Here is a 14,817-nt window from a genome sequence, read left to right on the forward strand (position 1 = left end):
ATAAAATTGAAAACGCTGACCCAGGCTTGCTTGCCTTTTGGTTATGCACCTTCTTCCTAAATACAAAGATTCTTCTAGTCAGTCAAGGGGCAACTCACATGCCACCATCTTTTATTCAAAGGCAGGCACAGATGTTACTTCTGCAGGGGAGGCTTTAATTTATGAAAATGATATTGTTTATGCATGAATGCACTCTGCATAACACACAGTACTTCCATCTGATGAGAGAAATACCACAGAACCAGTGCCAATGTCAGGAACATATTCTGCAAATTTAGTCGCTTAAATGTTTAATGAATATTTGGAAGGCATTTCCAAAGCACAAGAAGCCTTTTCAATTACCTTTTCTTTTTCCACAGTTGAAAACAAAATTCAACTCCTCCAGCCAATGCAACCTACTTAAAAGATCTACCTAGGCTATCTCAGTATTTGCTACTGTGATACTTCAGAGAAAATGAAATGTTATGAGCAGAGAAAATGCTTAAATGTTATGAGCAATCTAATAAGGAAAATTCATTAGGCGTTTTGGTAACTAGAGGCTCTATTTTACAAATTACTTGTGAATTTTCTTATTTCAATTAGTTTTGGGTATTTTTCTCCCTATCACCACCCTTACAAAATATTTGAGACCTTTCCCCCTCCCCCACTTTGCTGATGCTTCTGATGTCTCCATGATATTTCTTTCATACTATTAACATCAAGCCAAATGTTGAAATTTCTGCTCGTGACTCCCACAGGAAGGTCTATCAAGGTCTCTTTTAATGGAAAGAATTACTCACACTGTTCCTCTCCTATGAACATATCGCTAATTAACTAAGGCTATAGTGGGATTATCTGACTTCCGCACGCAGAGAAAACCCTGGGGTTGATTTTTGCCCACACACATACCTGGGTCAGCCAGCACAGCCCTCAAACTCTATTTTTAGGGCTGGTTGTGACCAGTGGCCTTTCCCTTCTTCTTTATGATATACCTCAGAAATTGCTCTGCCACCAGTGCATGCTTGAGGTTAAATCTGCGGGTACAGTATATAAGAAACAGTCACGACTTGCAGCTTTTCCCTTCTTGGTGTTCTGGAACAACAGAAGAGGATCTGTGGAGGTTGTGGACCCATAGTTGGCTGTGACACACAGAGCTGAGACCCCAGCAGAGGAATCTGAAATGGTGGAATCCCAGGTTACACCCACAAGATGTCTGAGACTGAAGCCTCTGGTTTTACCTAGCCCAAATGAGCAATGTGCCTGAACACCATCAGATCTTGGCTCAGGGCACTCAGAAGGAGTCTCCAGGTGAAGGGAAGTAGATTCAAGGAGAACCAAGATTCCTGAATTCACCAGAAGAAATCAGAGCCACTTTCTCCAAAATATGCTGCTACAGAATATTAATAAACTAACCTGGAAAAGCAACATGCAATTCCAGAGGCAAAAAGGATTAATAGAAATAATTCTAAACTAAGTCCTGAGAGCAAGTAAAACAATTCTTCATTATCTTCTGTAATGGTAAAGAAATCTTGCAATTATTTCAATATTGTAACTGATTAAAACTAGATCCACCATGACTTTATCAATTGCTTTTGACATATTAAAATCACAAGTCTCTTTTTTAAAAAAATACAATGCTTAGGTTCAGAGAACCATCTTGTCAAATAGTTTTAGAGATTACAGAGTTAAATTTCATTCTCTCTTTTATACATAAAAGGTATCATAAGACCAAAAAAATCAACCCCCCACTCATTTCTCACTCATTTCTATTGAGGAAGAACAGAAATGAAACTTGGAGTTCTGCCTTGTGCTGTATCAGGGAAAATATGCAGAAACTGGTCTTTGTTTTTGTTGCCCAAGATGGGTTGTATGGCAATTATATCAGAAATTATAAATGGTCTACACTCTTTCCTTAGCTGAAAATCCCATATTACAAAAAAAAACCTTGAAAACTATAATACAAAAATACATATTGAAACAGTGAGCTGAAGATCTATAAATACACTGTTATTTAGATATGTACATAAGTGTTTTTTAAATAATTCATAAATGTATTTAACAAACTGTCAGAAGCTATGCAATACAAAATTAAAACTGACAATGCTCACAAAGCACTCTCTTAAGTATTTAGGTTGCCTACAGGGTATGTAAAACATAGAATATCAGCCCTAGTTTCCAGTTCCCTAGCTTGTAGTAGTTTGCAGCATAGAGTTAACTGCATTTTGCATGAAAAAAAATAGAAGCAAATAATATTTACATGTTTACCAACACTCTGACAGAGCAATAGAAAATGAGATTCAGAGGAAAAAAATTACCTTAAAAAGATAGCATACCAACCTTAATGCAAAGAAAAGACAATATACTCTGATCAATATATTCTCATTTTATATTCTTCCTATTACCACATTTTTCTCTATTGTTCTGATTAAGATTAAATTCAGTTCATGGGAGTATCAGGAATGGCTGCAACTTCAGACTGCATTCCTGCAGCTTCTTATACCTGCACAATAATTCCACTTGCTCTTATTATTCTCTTTGCAAAGATTTGCATTTCCTTACCTAATTTTCTTTCTCTGTTCTTTATTCATTTGAAAATTCTTTCCTTCATTTGAAATTTTAAAGATGTATAGCAATAGTAATGCTCTTTTCTGCAGACTATTGATACCATTTTCTTTCAGAATAATTTATATCTTTGCTTATTGTGGAAAAAAGTTTTGTGTTCTGCCTAATGTCACTTCTTCATGGTAAATCAACTCAACAAAGCCAAATTAGTATTGGGAGTTACAAACCATTATTTTCTAAAATAGAAATGCAAGAAGGGAGCATACTAAGGAGAGCTAATATCAGTGAATTAACAGCTGAAGTATAACTGACTATACACTAAACTCTCATTGTGTAAACACACACTGTAGCCAGAAAAACGTACAAGCCAAGGGTATGCTGCCAACTTCAAAATTCAGCTTTGTCCAAAAGGAAATCTCTATTAGCTACAGAAAACAAGTCAACTACCAGAAATGTTCACTCAAAAGCTCTGGAATGAGGATAAGGTATTTTTCCCAGTGTCCCCTCATCTCTTCTTGTCTAAATTCCTGTTCCTTAACTTAAACATCACATTTCTATGAATCCAAAACTGGCCTACTTACCTCATTGACCTTTTACAGACATTTTCCTTGAGGTGAGAGGACACGTTTTCCAAGAGCAAGCTTTACCTGCTTGCTGTCTTTCAGTTAACACTAGCTGTACTTCCCACACTCACTATTTCTGTCACAGGTTGTCCTACCTCTTTCTTCACTTCACAAGGTTCTTCTGGGAAAGAGTTCTGCAGCTCTCACTACCTCTTAGCATCTAGAGAACAAGGGATGATTTCCAGAAAGAAACACTGTTATGGAGAGCTTAGCTGCTTTCCTTGTTTCCTACCACCTCTTCTCTCGGTCCAGAGGATTCTCCCCTCTCCTAGGTCATCTGGCTGTGCTCAAGGCCAGCACCCTCACCTGGGGCAAAAACCTCCCCTGGGTCCAGACTGCAGAGAACAAACTCTAAGAAACCACAAGGGAAATCTCCCCTCCATGCAAGATCTATGATTTACAAGAGGCTCTCATGTGTGGTGTCTGCTTTCATCTTATTGCAGCCATGCCTGTGGCATATCCAGGTCCTGACCCACAAACTTGATATTCTTGCCTGGCTTTGGACCTGCCTTGATAACCCAAGCTTCCCTGGTGGCTGCTGGGCTAGCACTGGCACTGGCTACTGTCACCTGACCTTACCTAATGACTCTGCTTTTCAGCTTGATGCTGGACCTACCTTGATAGAAGGGGTTTGTCTGGCTGTCTGGACTCTTGTTGAACCTAGCCACACACAGTTCTGTCACCTTGGTCAGGCTATGCCCACAGTCACATTTTACTAGACCAGGTTGCTTAGAGCTCCAGCCAATCTGGCCTTCAACACTCCCAGGGATGGGGCATCCACAACTTGCCTGAGCAGTCTCACCAACCTTAGAGTAAAGAACTCTTTCCTACTACCTAAGCTGAACCTACTCTCAGCTGGAAAGCAGCCCCCCTTGGCTGTTGCAACATGCCCTCTTAAAAAGTCTCTCTCTATCTTTCTTGTAAGCTCCTTTCAGGTACTGGAATCAAAATGCATGTGAGAGAACAGGAAAGTAAAACACACTTGACTGCTTTGGCTAACCTGCAATGCCTCCTGCATCATCTCATTTCCTCATGCAGCACATTGTACTTCTAGAAGTCCCTTGATCATTCTGTTGTCACAGGTACTCAAAGGCTCCACCTCCAAAACTGGCTGTGATCAAACACATTGAAGAAATCAATACTGTTGCATGTAGGCTCAGTGCTCCATGCTACTTGAATGCCTGCTACCCAATTCCTACTGATTGTCTTGCATCTTCTTTTAATTTCTCTGATATGAGAACATCACAGAAGATACTACATTAGATCATCGATATGCACAATCATTTCTCACAAGAAACCTCAAGGAAGTTTTATGTATGAGAGTACACATGGTCTAGAAAAATTGATAAAATAATACTGCAGGACTATTCCATGCATTTCCAAACTCAACGTGCAAATCTGAAATTTGTGATAACTAAAAAATAACTCTGTTGGAATAGACTTGTTTAGAAATTTTCCCCCCAGGAAAAGTGTCTGTCTCAGATTTACAAACAATTGTGGGGATTTGCTACTTGTGAACAGTAGCAAAACACAATGAACAGACTTGTATGGTTTGTGTTACTATATAAAGTTCTCTTACTGTTTTATGTTTTTACCTAATATATTTAGTACCTTAACTGTTACTGATTAAATGGACTTTTCAAGTAATGCCTATAAGAAGGTGTTAGAAATTTTAATTACATCAGTTGAAGGATATTACATGTCTCTTAGGAATTGCAGTAGTTTTCCACTGGTAGTACTGAAAACACTATTATTTTAGGGTTCCAAGCCAGTTATCAGTTCACCCTTTCCTCTACCTTAGGAGAAATTATCTGGTGATAATACAGAATATGCACTAGGTGGTATAGGCTAATAAACTGTCCCAGAAACAAATACAAATGACTGCAGGGGATTATACAGGGAATATGGCCTGAAAAGTGATTTGAGTCTATCTAGCTTCCCATTATGCTTTATCTTGCAGTTAATGATTTAGCTTTCCTTTTGAATGACATCAGCACAAACACATTAAAGATCACTGACACCAAATAACAGGCAGAAGTTGTATTGGTTCATCTACTGCTATATCAGAATGATAAATGTTAAGACAAGCTTGTTTGGCTCAGTTTTTCCTGCCTCATCACTCTTTTGTTTTTTTTTTTTTTTTCCTTAAAGATATTTTGCACAAAACTTCTAAACTCTAAACATAATTTCAATTATTTATACCTCGTTCTATCTGGTTACATTGCAGTTGAGATATTTCTATTCCAACAAAGAAGACCAAAGGCACAAAACAAAACCAGAGACAATTACTAAAATCTTTAAGCAAACATAAACCCTATGTAGTCATGTTGTGATTCAGAAAGGCAAATTGGTGAGGGCTGCATTTCAGCAAAAGCTGTATTAATGGCTCAATCCAAATTGAAAACAGGTTGCATATTTAACAAATATTTGGAATATACTTTAAACATGGCAAAGTAATAGATGGAAGTAAATATCAAAAAGTTGTACCATGGTGACTTTTAAAACATGTCTTAAACCTGTATTTTCAGCTACATAATTAGTAGGTTGATACTGGGTTTTATGGAATTATGCAGGGAGGCAACATGTCTTGAGAACATGCATAAACTCATGAGCTCTTGGCTGGTTTGACTGCAATTGGATTTTCTCACCCATAACAATATTTCTCTTCTACAGTGCTAAACACACAGGAAGACCCTTGGATACTCTATGTGGCTTAGACTGTATCTTGTATCCATCAGCAAAAGGCAATATTTTCAATTTATTGCTTTATTTCTCAGAAGGATATTTACATTTGTCTTGTTACAAACATTAAAGATAAAATTACTGAACTTCTTGTTTACGAATATCCTTTTCACATCCTAGTAAGCCACCATGACACTATAAAACTTCATAAAGGTACAAGTTTAGCCCTTAGAGGCTCAGAAGCATCTTATAAATGGGAGTTGGCCCTGCACTGTAACATGATTTTCCTCAGCAAATCTTACAGCACCAATGAGTAAAGCTGCCATACCTCCAAGCAGTGAAGTCTATCATTTACAGAGCAAGAGTAAAGTGGTCTTTCCCCCTGCATTAAAGCTTTGAGGATGAGGGATGACTACACAACCCTTCTGAGTATTCCTCCTGCGCTGGCCCATTGATAGCGGATTTATTTTAGTACGAGTCAGTATCGGACTCCGAGTCACTGTTTGGCTCGGTCGTTATAAATGAAGGGGATAACTGGGTGATGCCTCCAGCCGGGTTTATGGCAATAATCTGTTTTGCAGCAGGAATGCCCACACGGTATTTCAATTAAGGTTGTGTCAGAGTCACAACTTGTGAAAGACTTTTTAGTATGGAAGGGCTATCGGAACTTCATGCCGTAGTTTTCTAAAGCTAAGTAGCAGCAATATTGTTCATCCCACAGAAAAGTGGAAGACGTGGGACTCTGACAAGGAAAATTAGTTTTTGTAGTGGGCGCGTTCCCTCCTCGGAGAAGTGAGGAGCGCAGAGCGCTGGGACGCCCGAGCGCCTTGGGGCCGCTGTTCCCCGAGGCAGCGCACCTGGCGGGTGCGGCCGGTGGCTCTGTCCCGCGGCTGCCGGCGGGGCACGGCTGCCCCTCGGTGCCGGCCGAGGCCCCGGCGCCCTCCCGGCGGCCCGGGGCGGTGCGGCCCCGCCTGCGGGGCGGGGCGGGCGGTGCCGGGCCCGGCGGGCCGCGGGCGGAGCGGCGGGGCCGGAGCGGGGTGCCGCCGCCGCCATGCCGGGCTCCGCCGCGCCGCGCCCCCGCCCGCAGGGCCGCGCCCGGGCCGCGCCTCAGGAGCGGCGGCGGAGGGTGGCCCCGCTGGCCGCGGCCCCGCCGGCCCGGGCCGGGGACGAGCCGCTGCTCAGGGGCATCTTCGAGATCGGCAAGAGGAGCTGCGATGTGGTTCTGAGCGCCCGGCGGCTCCGCTGGAGCCCCATCCTGCCCGAGAGCCCCACAGGTGGGACGGGGCAGGGGCGTCGCCCGGGCCGGGGGCGAGCGGGGCTGCCCGCGGGGAGACGCGGCCGGGGCACTCCGGGCAGCGCGGGGCGGTCCCCTAAAACCGGGGTGCAGTAAAGGGATGGAGGGCAGTGCTGTCGGAAACCTCTGTTCCCTTCGAGGTCGCTTTGCTGACTGAAAAGAAAAAGAATTTGTTCATAACGCTTTGAGTGTCTTGTACCTGAACCAACTCTCTCTGGCAAAGGTCTTGTCTTCTTGGTGGCTCATAGGAAAGGGACAGAAGGCAGAGAGGATGTTTCTATGGCCTCTTAGCCCCAGGCAGAGAAGTAAGAGGATTTGATTTTGTTTCTGCGGCATCAACTTTTCCCGGCTTATACTCTTTGGCAGGTACATAAACCAGAGCACAGAGAGGAGTGTGTGGTTTTGCGGGACACCCCTCAGGTTTGTGATGAGGCTTCTGTTGCAGGTCGTCGTTGCTCTGTTGTGTTCACACGGCAACGTGCTGAGGAAGTATGGTTAAAGGATTTGATCAAGTAACACAAATTATACACAAAAGTTTAAGAACCGAAAGAATGCAGCTTGAACGTATCCAAATAGATACTTTTCTCCTAGAAACTGTGTAAACATATACCTAATTTTAAAACTGCGTACACACTCCTAAGGGTGCTTGTTTATTTCAGTGACCTCCCAGTGTTTACATGAAAGAGAAATCAAAGTTGTATTCAGGAATGCAGTTTCCAGGCAGCATGTTTGCCTTCCGGGATGGCATGGTTACCTTGTCCAGGCTTAAAATACCGTGCTTATTTTAGAAGTGTCTCGGGACAGAACTTAAAAGTTCCTATAGGTAAGATCTCACAGCCATAGAGTCAGCATTTAGAGAAGCAAAGAAGTCGTCAGCTGCTCACAGATGAAGTCAATATGGTTCATTTAATGTAAGCATGTTTGGATACTGGAGCTACTGAAACTGAACAAATACACAGCCATGCCCTGCTATTGACTCCTCTCCTCTGCACAGTGTAATGCAGTGCTGCACTCACACTTGAACACCTGCTTTTCAGCAGGACTGCTGAGTTGGATCACCCCTGCACCCGGTGTGGGTGCACAGTCCTTGCTCTTGGGGAGCCAGCCTTCAGTAGTGCTGGTACTTAGTGCTGAAGGTTCTCTTCCTTCCCATTTGGGACTAACTACAGCTCTCTGTGTATGTGATCTGTAATGTGATTTATTAATTATTTAGTTCTGTGTGTAGAGCTCTAATGTGAGTGTCACTTTATGTTCTGCCTCCCTTCATGTAGGTTGAATTGCTGTATATCAGGAACTAGGGTCTGTAATTGTCTTGTAACTATCATCCGTGAAGGATATTAAGGTGCCAACAGGAAGAATAAATTTTGGTGTATATTGCTCTATGCTTCCAGAGATGGGCAGTATATTCTGTGGTTGGGATTTGTGTGGTTTTGGCTTGTTTTGTTTTGTTTTGGTGGTTTGGTTTTTTTGCTTTCCCAGTAAAAATTCATCCCTCTCAGTTGCTACTTTCATACAGACATCAGAAACTTTTCATAGCACCTGAAAGATAATGAAGTATGCAGTGCCTAAGGTCAGACCTACAGCAGATGGCAGGACTTCAGGAGTCCTATGGAAAGCAGCACTGACAAGCTGCTGCCAGTTTTATCAGTATTTAGGCTTTTGCTGCACATGTATTAAATATACTCTGAAACTTCTTTCTCTGACAATTTGGTTTATATTATGTGGCATTGAGCTGCTGAGTCGTTTCATTTTTGAAAATGAAACTACATGAAACAACAGGCTACAGTTGCAGCAGTCAAACCCAGATTCTGGAGCTTGAGTGTTTTTTCTCTCCCTCATTCTTGGCTCCCAGTAGCATTTGCCCTGGCATGTTCTATACTGGTGCTGGGAGGAGCCATCTGTGGCAGGGTCTCATTTGTAGATAAGTACAGCCGTGGAGTGTTCAGAGATGGCTAACGGCTCTCTGGACAAGTCTTTCCACTGGGATTTGGCTTATGCACGCTCTTTCCAACCCAAAAGCTTCATAATGTAGTTTGCCTTAGGCTGTAAGAGGTCACGCCAGGTCTTCACGCTTTGCGATCGCTGCTGAATGGCTCTTGCTTGGACCTGTATGTAGCAATTCTTCCTGTTTTAGGCAAGGGTCTTTCTTCTACCGCAAATCCTACAGTCTGTCAAAATTAGAGAACTATAAGGTAGTTGCTTTCTTCCCTTTTTGCTAACCTCCCACCCCCCAGAGTTCTCCAGATACATTCCTGTCTTGCTGAAGTTGTCGTTTGTCACCTGCAGCTCTACGGTTCCGATTGTTTGTTTTTACACGTGGTAGTTTGTGCAGCCTTGGCTTCTTCAGATTCTACCGGAGCTCAAAGCTGCAGCTCAGAGTTCCCAAGCAGGGGACATGTGCCTGGGCCCAATCGTGTCACAGTGATGTATGTGTGATTCTGCTCCATTGCACTGTTCCTGTGGGGCTCTGGGCAGCCTGATTATCAGGAGGATTTCCTTCTTTACTCTGTCCTGGATTTCTGCAGCTTCTGTCTCCAAGAAGTTTTTGGCTACCCATGCTTGGCTGATGATTTTTGATGGCTTCCTTTGTTGTTCACTCTGCAGCAAAGTTCCTGCCTCTCAAATAAGCGTTATGAGTTTTGTGTGTTATTTGTGATAACAAAGCTCATGGCAGAAGCGAGCCTTGGGCAGGCGGCTGGGCAGGGAGCCTGGGGGAGTGAATGTGTCAGGTGGGAATGTGGACAAGTGTGAGGCACGGCTCAGCTGCCCCCTTGGAAAGGCTGCAGCTACAGCCGGGGTGTGCAGCTCAGCTGAGCCTTTTCTCCTCACTGGAGGCAGAACCCTCTGACCCGTGGCTGCTTGCTTGCTTTATGGATGCACTGGGTGCTCCAATGAGAAACAGAGCTCACAGTCAGTAGTTGATGGTTTTTTTTCTCTAGTTTCTTTCTGTATGGCATTCCTATTCTGTAAATATATTCATGGAAATTAAGAAAAAGGCAAGACTTCTCTATTAATAATCCAGCCCTGAACTGTGGAGGTTCTCATTTTGAGCGCTGCTTCAAAACTATAGCAGAGAAAGCTATCTTATGTACAGATTTGAATATTGTATGTGATTTTTATGAATTCCCAGAAGATCATTTGTATCCTCTTTATGCATATAGCTCTTCTGTCATTAAATAAAGACTTTAATTGTGATAATTTTTAAAGCCTCCAGCATGTATTTAAACTTTACCACAGAGTTTCCTGATTAACTATAATTGCAGTTTTTCAGCAGATTTCTGTCAGGTAGGAAGTGTAACAAAACTGGCACTTGTCGAGTGCTTTACCAGTATGTGAAGTCTGGGAGATTTTGCTCATGATGAAAAATTTTGTAAGTGTAATTTCTTGTCTGTGTAGTGTACTAAACTGAACGGTATGTGAAGTTATTCTCTGACTGACAGCTTGCAGGCTGGGCTGACTATTTGGATAAAACTTGCTTTTTAAATATAGGTAAATGAACATAATTTCTAAATTAATTAACAAACCAGAAAGTAAGATTTTGAAGCAATCCAGAGGTTAATGTACTATTGAGCGTATATTTCATAATGAATAACATAAAACCAAAATATATACATTTTTATAACGAATTCAAGCTAATCAATATATTGTTTAAGTATACCGTTCTTATCTATGGTATGCTCTATTTCTTGATATTCATCTAAAATATAGATTTATAGGTATTCTGTGTAAGTGCAGCAATAAGGAAAAAGAATCACTGATGTATTTCAACAGTGAAAGAGTCAGCAATAAAGGACTTAAAATTAATTCCGGGTGCATAGTGGCCTATTGCCAAGGCTATTTAGGAACAGATGTGGCTGAAATAGATACCAATAGTCTGTTTGGGATCTCTAAAGTAAGACATCTGTCAGTCTATCGGTCAGTCAGGAATAATGGAAATGGAAACTGGCTGTTACAAAATGTGGATTACTGAACTTCCAAGAGGACCAAATTCAAAGCTTTTGATTCTACTTGTGACATGCAGAGAACATATTTTCTTTTAGTGGCTTATTTATTGTCCAAACAGAGAAACTATTTTTAAGGAAGAGGCATAAAAAATATGAAGTGTAACTGAAAGTGAGATGTTCGTGTGCCACATTAATATGTGGCTTTAAGATGTATATTGAAGGAAGAAAGCATGCAGTTTTAAACAATCTCGTGGTGTCTGAACTTATAAGACAGTCAAATCTTTTTTCCAGGAAGTCCATAAAATTAATGTCTTTTAGAAAAATGCTGTATGAAGTTGCAAAATAATTTACTAATCTAAAAGATTTATGGAAATAGGATACACTAATTAAAGGAGTCTTAAAATTTGTTCTTTATTTCAGGGGACTTTTGAGTGTAGTATCTTGACCGTCCATGTGGGTTTTTTTCCTTTATCAGAAGATCAGTTCATGTGTTTGTGGCACAACAAATGTTGTTTCATTATTTCTGTTCTTTCTTGTATTTCACACATTTATGCACCTCTTTGCTCACATTGAAAGGGGCTAACATAGTCTGGATATCTGATAGGCCCTTTAATTCTCTGCATCCAAATAGAGAGATCCGATATTTAAATCTGTGTTCCAGGAACAAAGGTTCTGTTGATGAATTTGTGGTTTGTGTTATCTTAAAGCTCTTGTAGGCCATAAACTCAGCAAGTTTTAGACTTGGATAAAGGTGATGGGGTTTGCTTTTGTGGTTGGTTTTTTTTTTTTTTTTTAGTTTGTTTCTCCTGTAGCACCATGTAATTGTGTAATAATTAGGTCTTTTCCATGTTCTGTTATTACAGAAAAGGCCGTGTTTTGCTTTATTCCTCTCCTCTTCCTACCTGGGCAGCAAGGATGGTGCCTGGGTGGGTGCTTGGCACGTTGTGCATCACTGGGCAGTTGGCACACCAGGAACAAGCCAGGCGTAGCTGGTGATGGTTTTTGGCCTTGGTTTTTGAGCAGGCGGATTGAAGAAAGATAGGTGGGAATCGGGGAAATTAGGAGTGCTGTGGTGGGGCTGAGCTGATATATTATGGGAAATCACTGGAGTGTTAGAGGAGACACAATAAGGTGACAAGGAGTAGAATGTGAATTTATTAAAAAAAAAGAAAAATTATCAAGGTTCTGTAATTTTCCCGTTCACAGATTAGTTGACAACTCTTGGCTATGCCTTTTGGACAAAGGTACTCAAGGGTCTGATAGTCCTGCTTGTATAGCATGATGGAGAGAATCCAAGGGTGTTTGCTAAAAAAGAAGGTAATGTGCTAACCAATCTTTGATGCTCATGCTAGTGATATTTTCATATCCACAATAGTGCTGCAACACTGAGTCCGCTTTTCAGTGTAAATTATTGTTCTTTTAAAATCATTAAAGAAAATACAGTCAAAACCCTTATCTAAGTTGAAGTCTGTTATCTCAGATCTGTCTATTCTTAATTATCCTGGTTTTTTGCCCTTCAGAAACACTAATGTTTTTAGCCCCTCTTTCAGATCCTAGATGCTGTTGTATTCTTACTTTGATTGTCATTTTACCATATCATCCCTGAATCTGTACCCCTCTATTATGCACCTTTGTCTTTTTCTATTGCATCAAGTGCTGCCTGCTTATCTTGACTTTTAAGGGTAGTTCATTGGAAAATGCATGGGGTTTTTTTACAGTTGCAAAATAGAAATAAAAGCAGGAAATCTGTCATCTGCTCTTGTTGGAATCAATAAAACTAAACTTAGAAAAACAGTTTTCCTCTCCTTGTAAATGTCTCGTTAACTATGTATGTCACAGAAGCAGCAGATAAATAATAGATACTGTTGCAATTATGTAAACCTCAAACAAATAGATATTGGATAGAAGAAATGCATTTTTGTTTGATGTTTCATTTAGGTATATCTGGCTATATTATGCACTGCCTTCAGAAGGAAGTTTTAATTCAACACATGCAGTACTTCAAAGATATTTTTATCCTACTAAGACAATTTATGAAGAAGCTTAAGTGGCTGAAAATCTGAGAACATAACCTGAAGAACTGAGTAGTCTGTGTGCCTTAACATTAGTGGGTTGTGGAACTCATGTTTTCCTTTTGAGGAAATCAGTGGTCCTGGTTTTTATGACTTATGTTGTAACAGTATGTGCAGACAAAAAACCATAATGTGTTGAGTATCTGATACATGTATTACCATATTGCCATAAGGAACTGCTATTATGTTAGACACCAACTGATTTTGTGATAGTGTTGGATTTCTCTCACATATGCTTATGTTTTTGTACAGATGATCCTTTCGGAACATCTGCTAGTTTTGTGGTGGTATCTGCTGTTTCCTTTCAAAATGTGACCTTTTTGTCATTTAGTGCTGTGACTGCTATAGAACTGTATTTTACCAGGATCCTTTTCTAAATTGATTCCTGTCTCATAGACGTTAACTGTCAATTTTTTTAGTTGTGATTTTTTTTTTTTAAATATAACTGCTGACTTGAAATAAGTGAGTAGAACATCTTCCTTTTAATTGTTCAGGTTGTTTCAGAAATACTGGTGTTTGTGGACTAAAGGTGTGGATGGTATATCTCAAACTGTTTCACTAGGGCAGCAGTTTTGGAACTCTTGTTCTTGCAATGTAGCAACCCCTTCCCCCTTTAGTTGAAGAGCGGATTTGAACAGTAAAACCAAGCGTTATTAAAAAAAATAGAATTTTTTCAATTGAAAAAGCCTGAATTTTTTTTTTTGTGAGATTTGATGTCTGGTATCCTATCTGTAAGGGATTTGAAGAAACACAATTCACCTATGTTTAAGATCTGGTGGAACTTCATCCTTCCCCAGATTCTCACTTAGTTGTCATAGGAATATAATAAATCTCTGACAACAACTTTTTCAATTACTTGGTTTTACTCACAGTTCTCTAGTCTAGCATGTGGTTATTTCTCACCTATGTTTTGCAAGTTTAAACAAATGCTCAGTTCATTAACAGAATTCGGTGCTGAACTGTGAATTTCCTGGCTTTTGCCTGTTTGAGCAATGTCAGATAGTAGTTAGATGCTTTTCAGTACTGAATAGTTGCTGTAGTTGTCAGTTTATTTGAACTGTGACAATATATCTGTTCTGCCAGTCCATACACTCAAGTGAATATAGGAAAGTGTTCTTTGTGAGGCTCTGAAAATGCAAAGCAACAGATGTTATGTACTGCACAATTATAGGTATCCTGGAAACAGATCTTTACACAGTGCAGACAGACTTGGGAAAACAAAATTCGACACGTGAATGATCAAGTTAAAGGTAACAGCAATAAATCCTTATAACTAAGTATAATGCTGTTTTGCACATACTGATCTGAGCTTGGGTAATTTAGTGCTCATTTTATATCACCCTCCTGTCATTTGACCAAAGTTTAAAAATTATCTTGTAGTTACACTTTTCTGCATTGTTTTAGCACAGCATAGTGGAAATAGAATAAGTATCCTCCCTTAAAAATAACATATGAAAATGGCTTTTGAAAAAAAAGCCTATGTAATTCTAAGTGGTGAAAATTCTTGCTAACAGTAAATAGGAAAAATTCAAGATGACTTACTGGGACTCTGTGTAAAATTAGCACATCTTTGCCTGGCTGATCTGTTGACTGTTCTGAAGATGGTTCAAAATGAGATTGCCCCTGTCCCAGTCTTCTCCCTGCTCTCCTGTTAGCTTCAT

General features: G+C 40.5%; 1 protein-coding gene across 1 annotated transcript in view; it reads left to right on the top strand.

The window, feature by feature from the left end:
* Positions 1-6,894: 6,894 nt before the first annotated feature.
* The window catches only part of CERKL (ceramide kinase like), a 51,502-nt gene continuing 43,579 nt past the window's right edge, over positions 6,895-14,817 (top strand). Inside the window, exon 1 of the mRNA XM_066323307.1 lies at positions 6,895-7,120. Within this exon, the coding sequence (XP_066179404.1) occupies positions 6,898-7,120 (223 nt within the window). The 5' untranslated portion in view covers positions 6,895-6,897. The remainder of the gene's footprint in view (positions 7,121-14,817) is intronic.

This window comes from Sylvia atricapilla, chromosome 7, assembly GCF_009819655.1.
Source record: "Sylvia atricapilla isolate bSylAtr1 chromosome 7, bSylAtr1.pri, whole genome shotgun sequence".
Lineage (NCBI taxonomy): Eukaryota > Metazoa > Chordata > Aves > Passeriformes > Sylviidae > Sylvia > Sylvia atricapilla.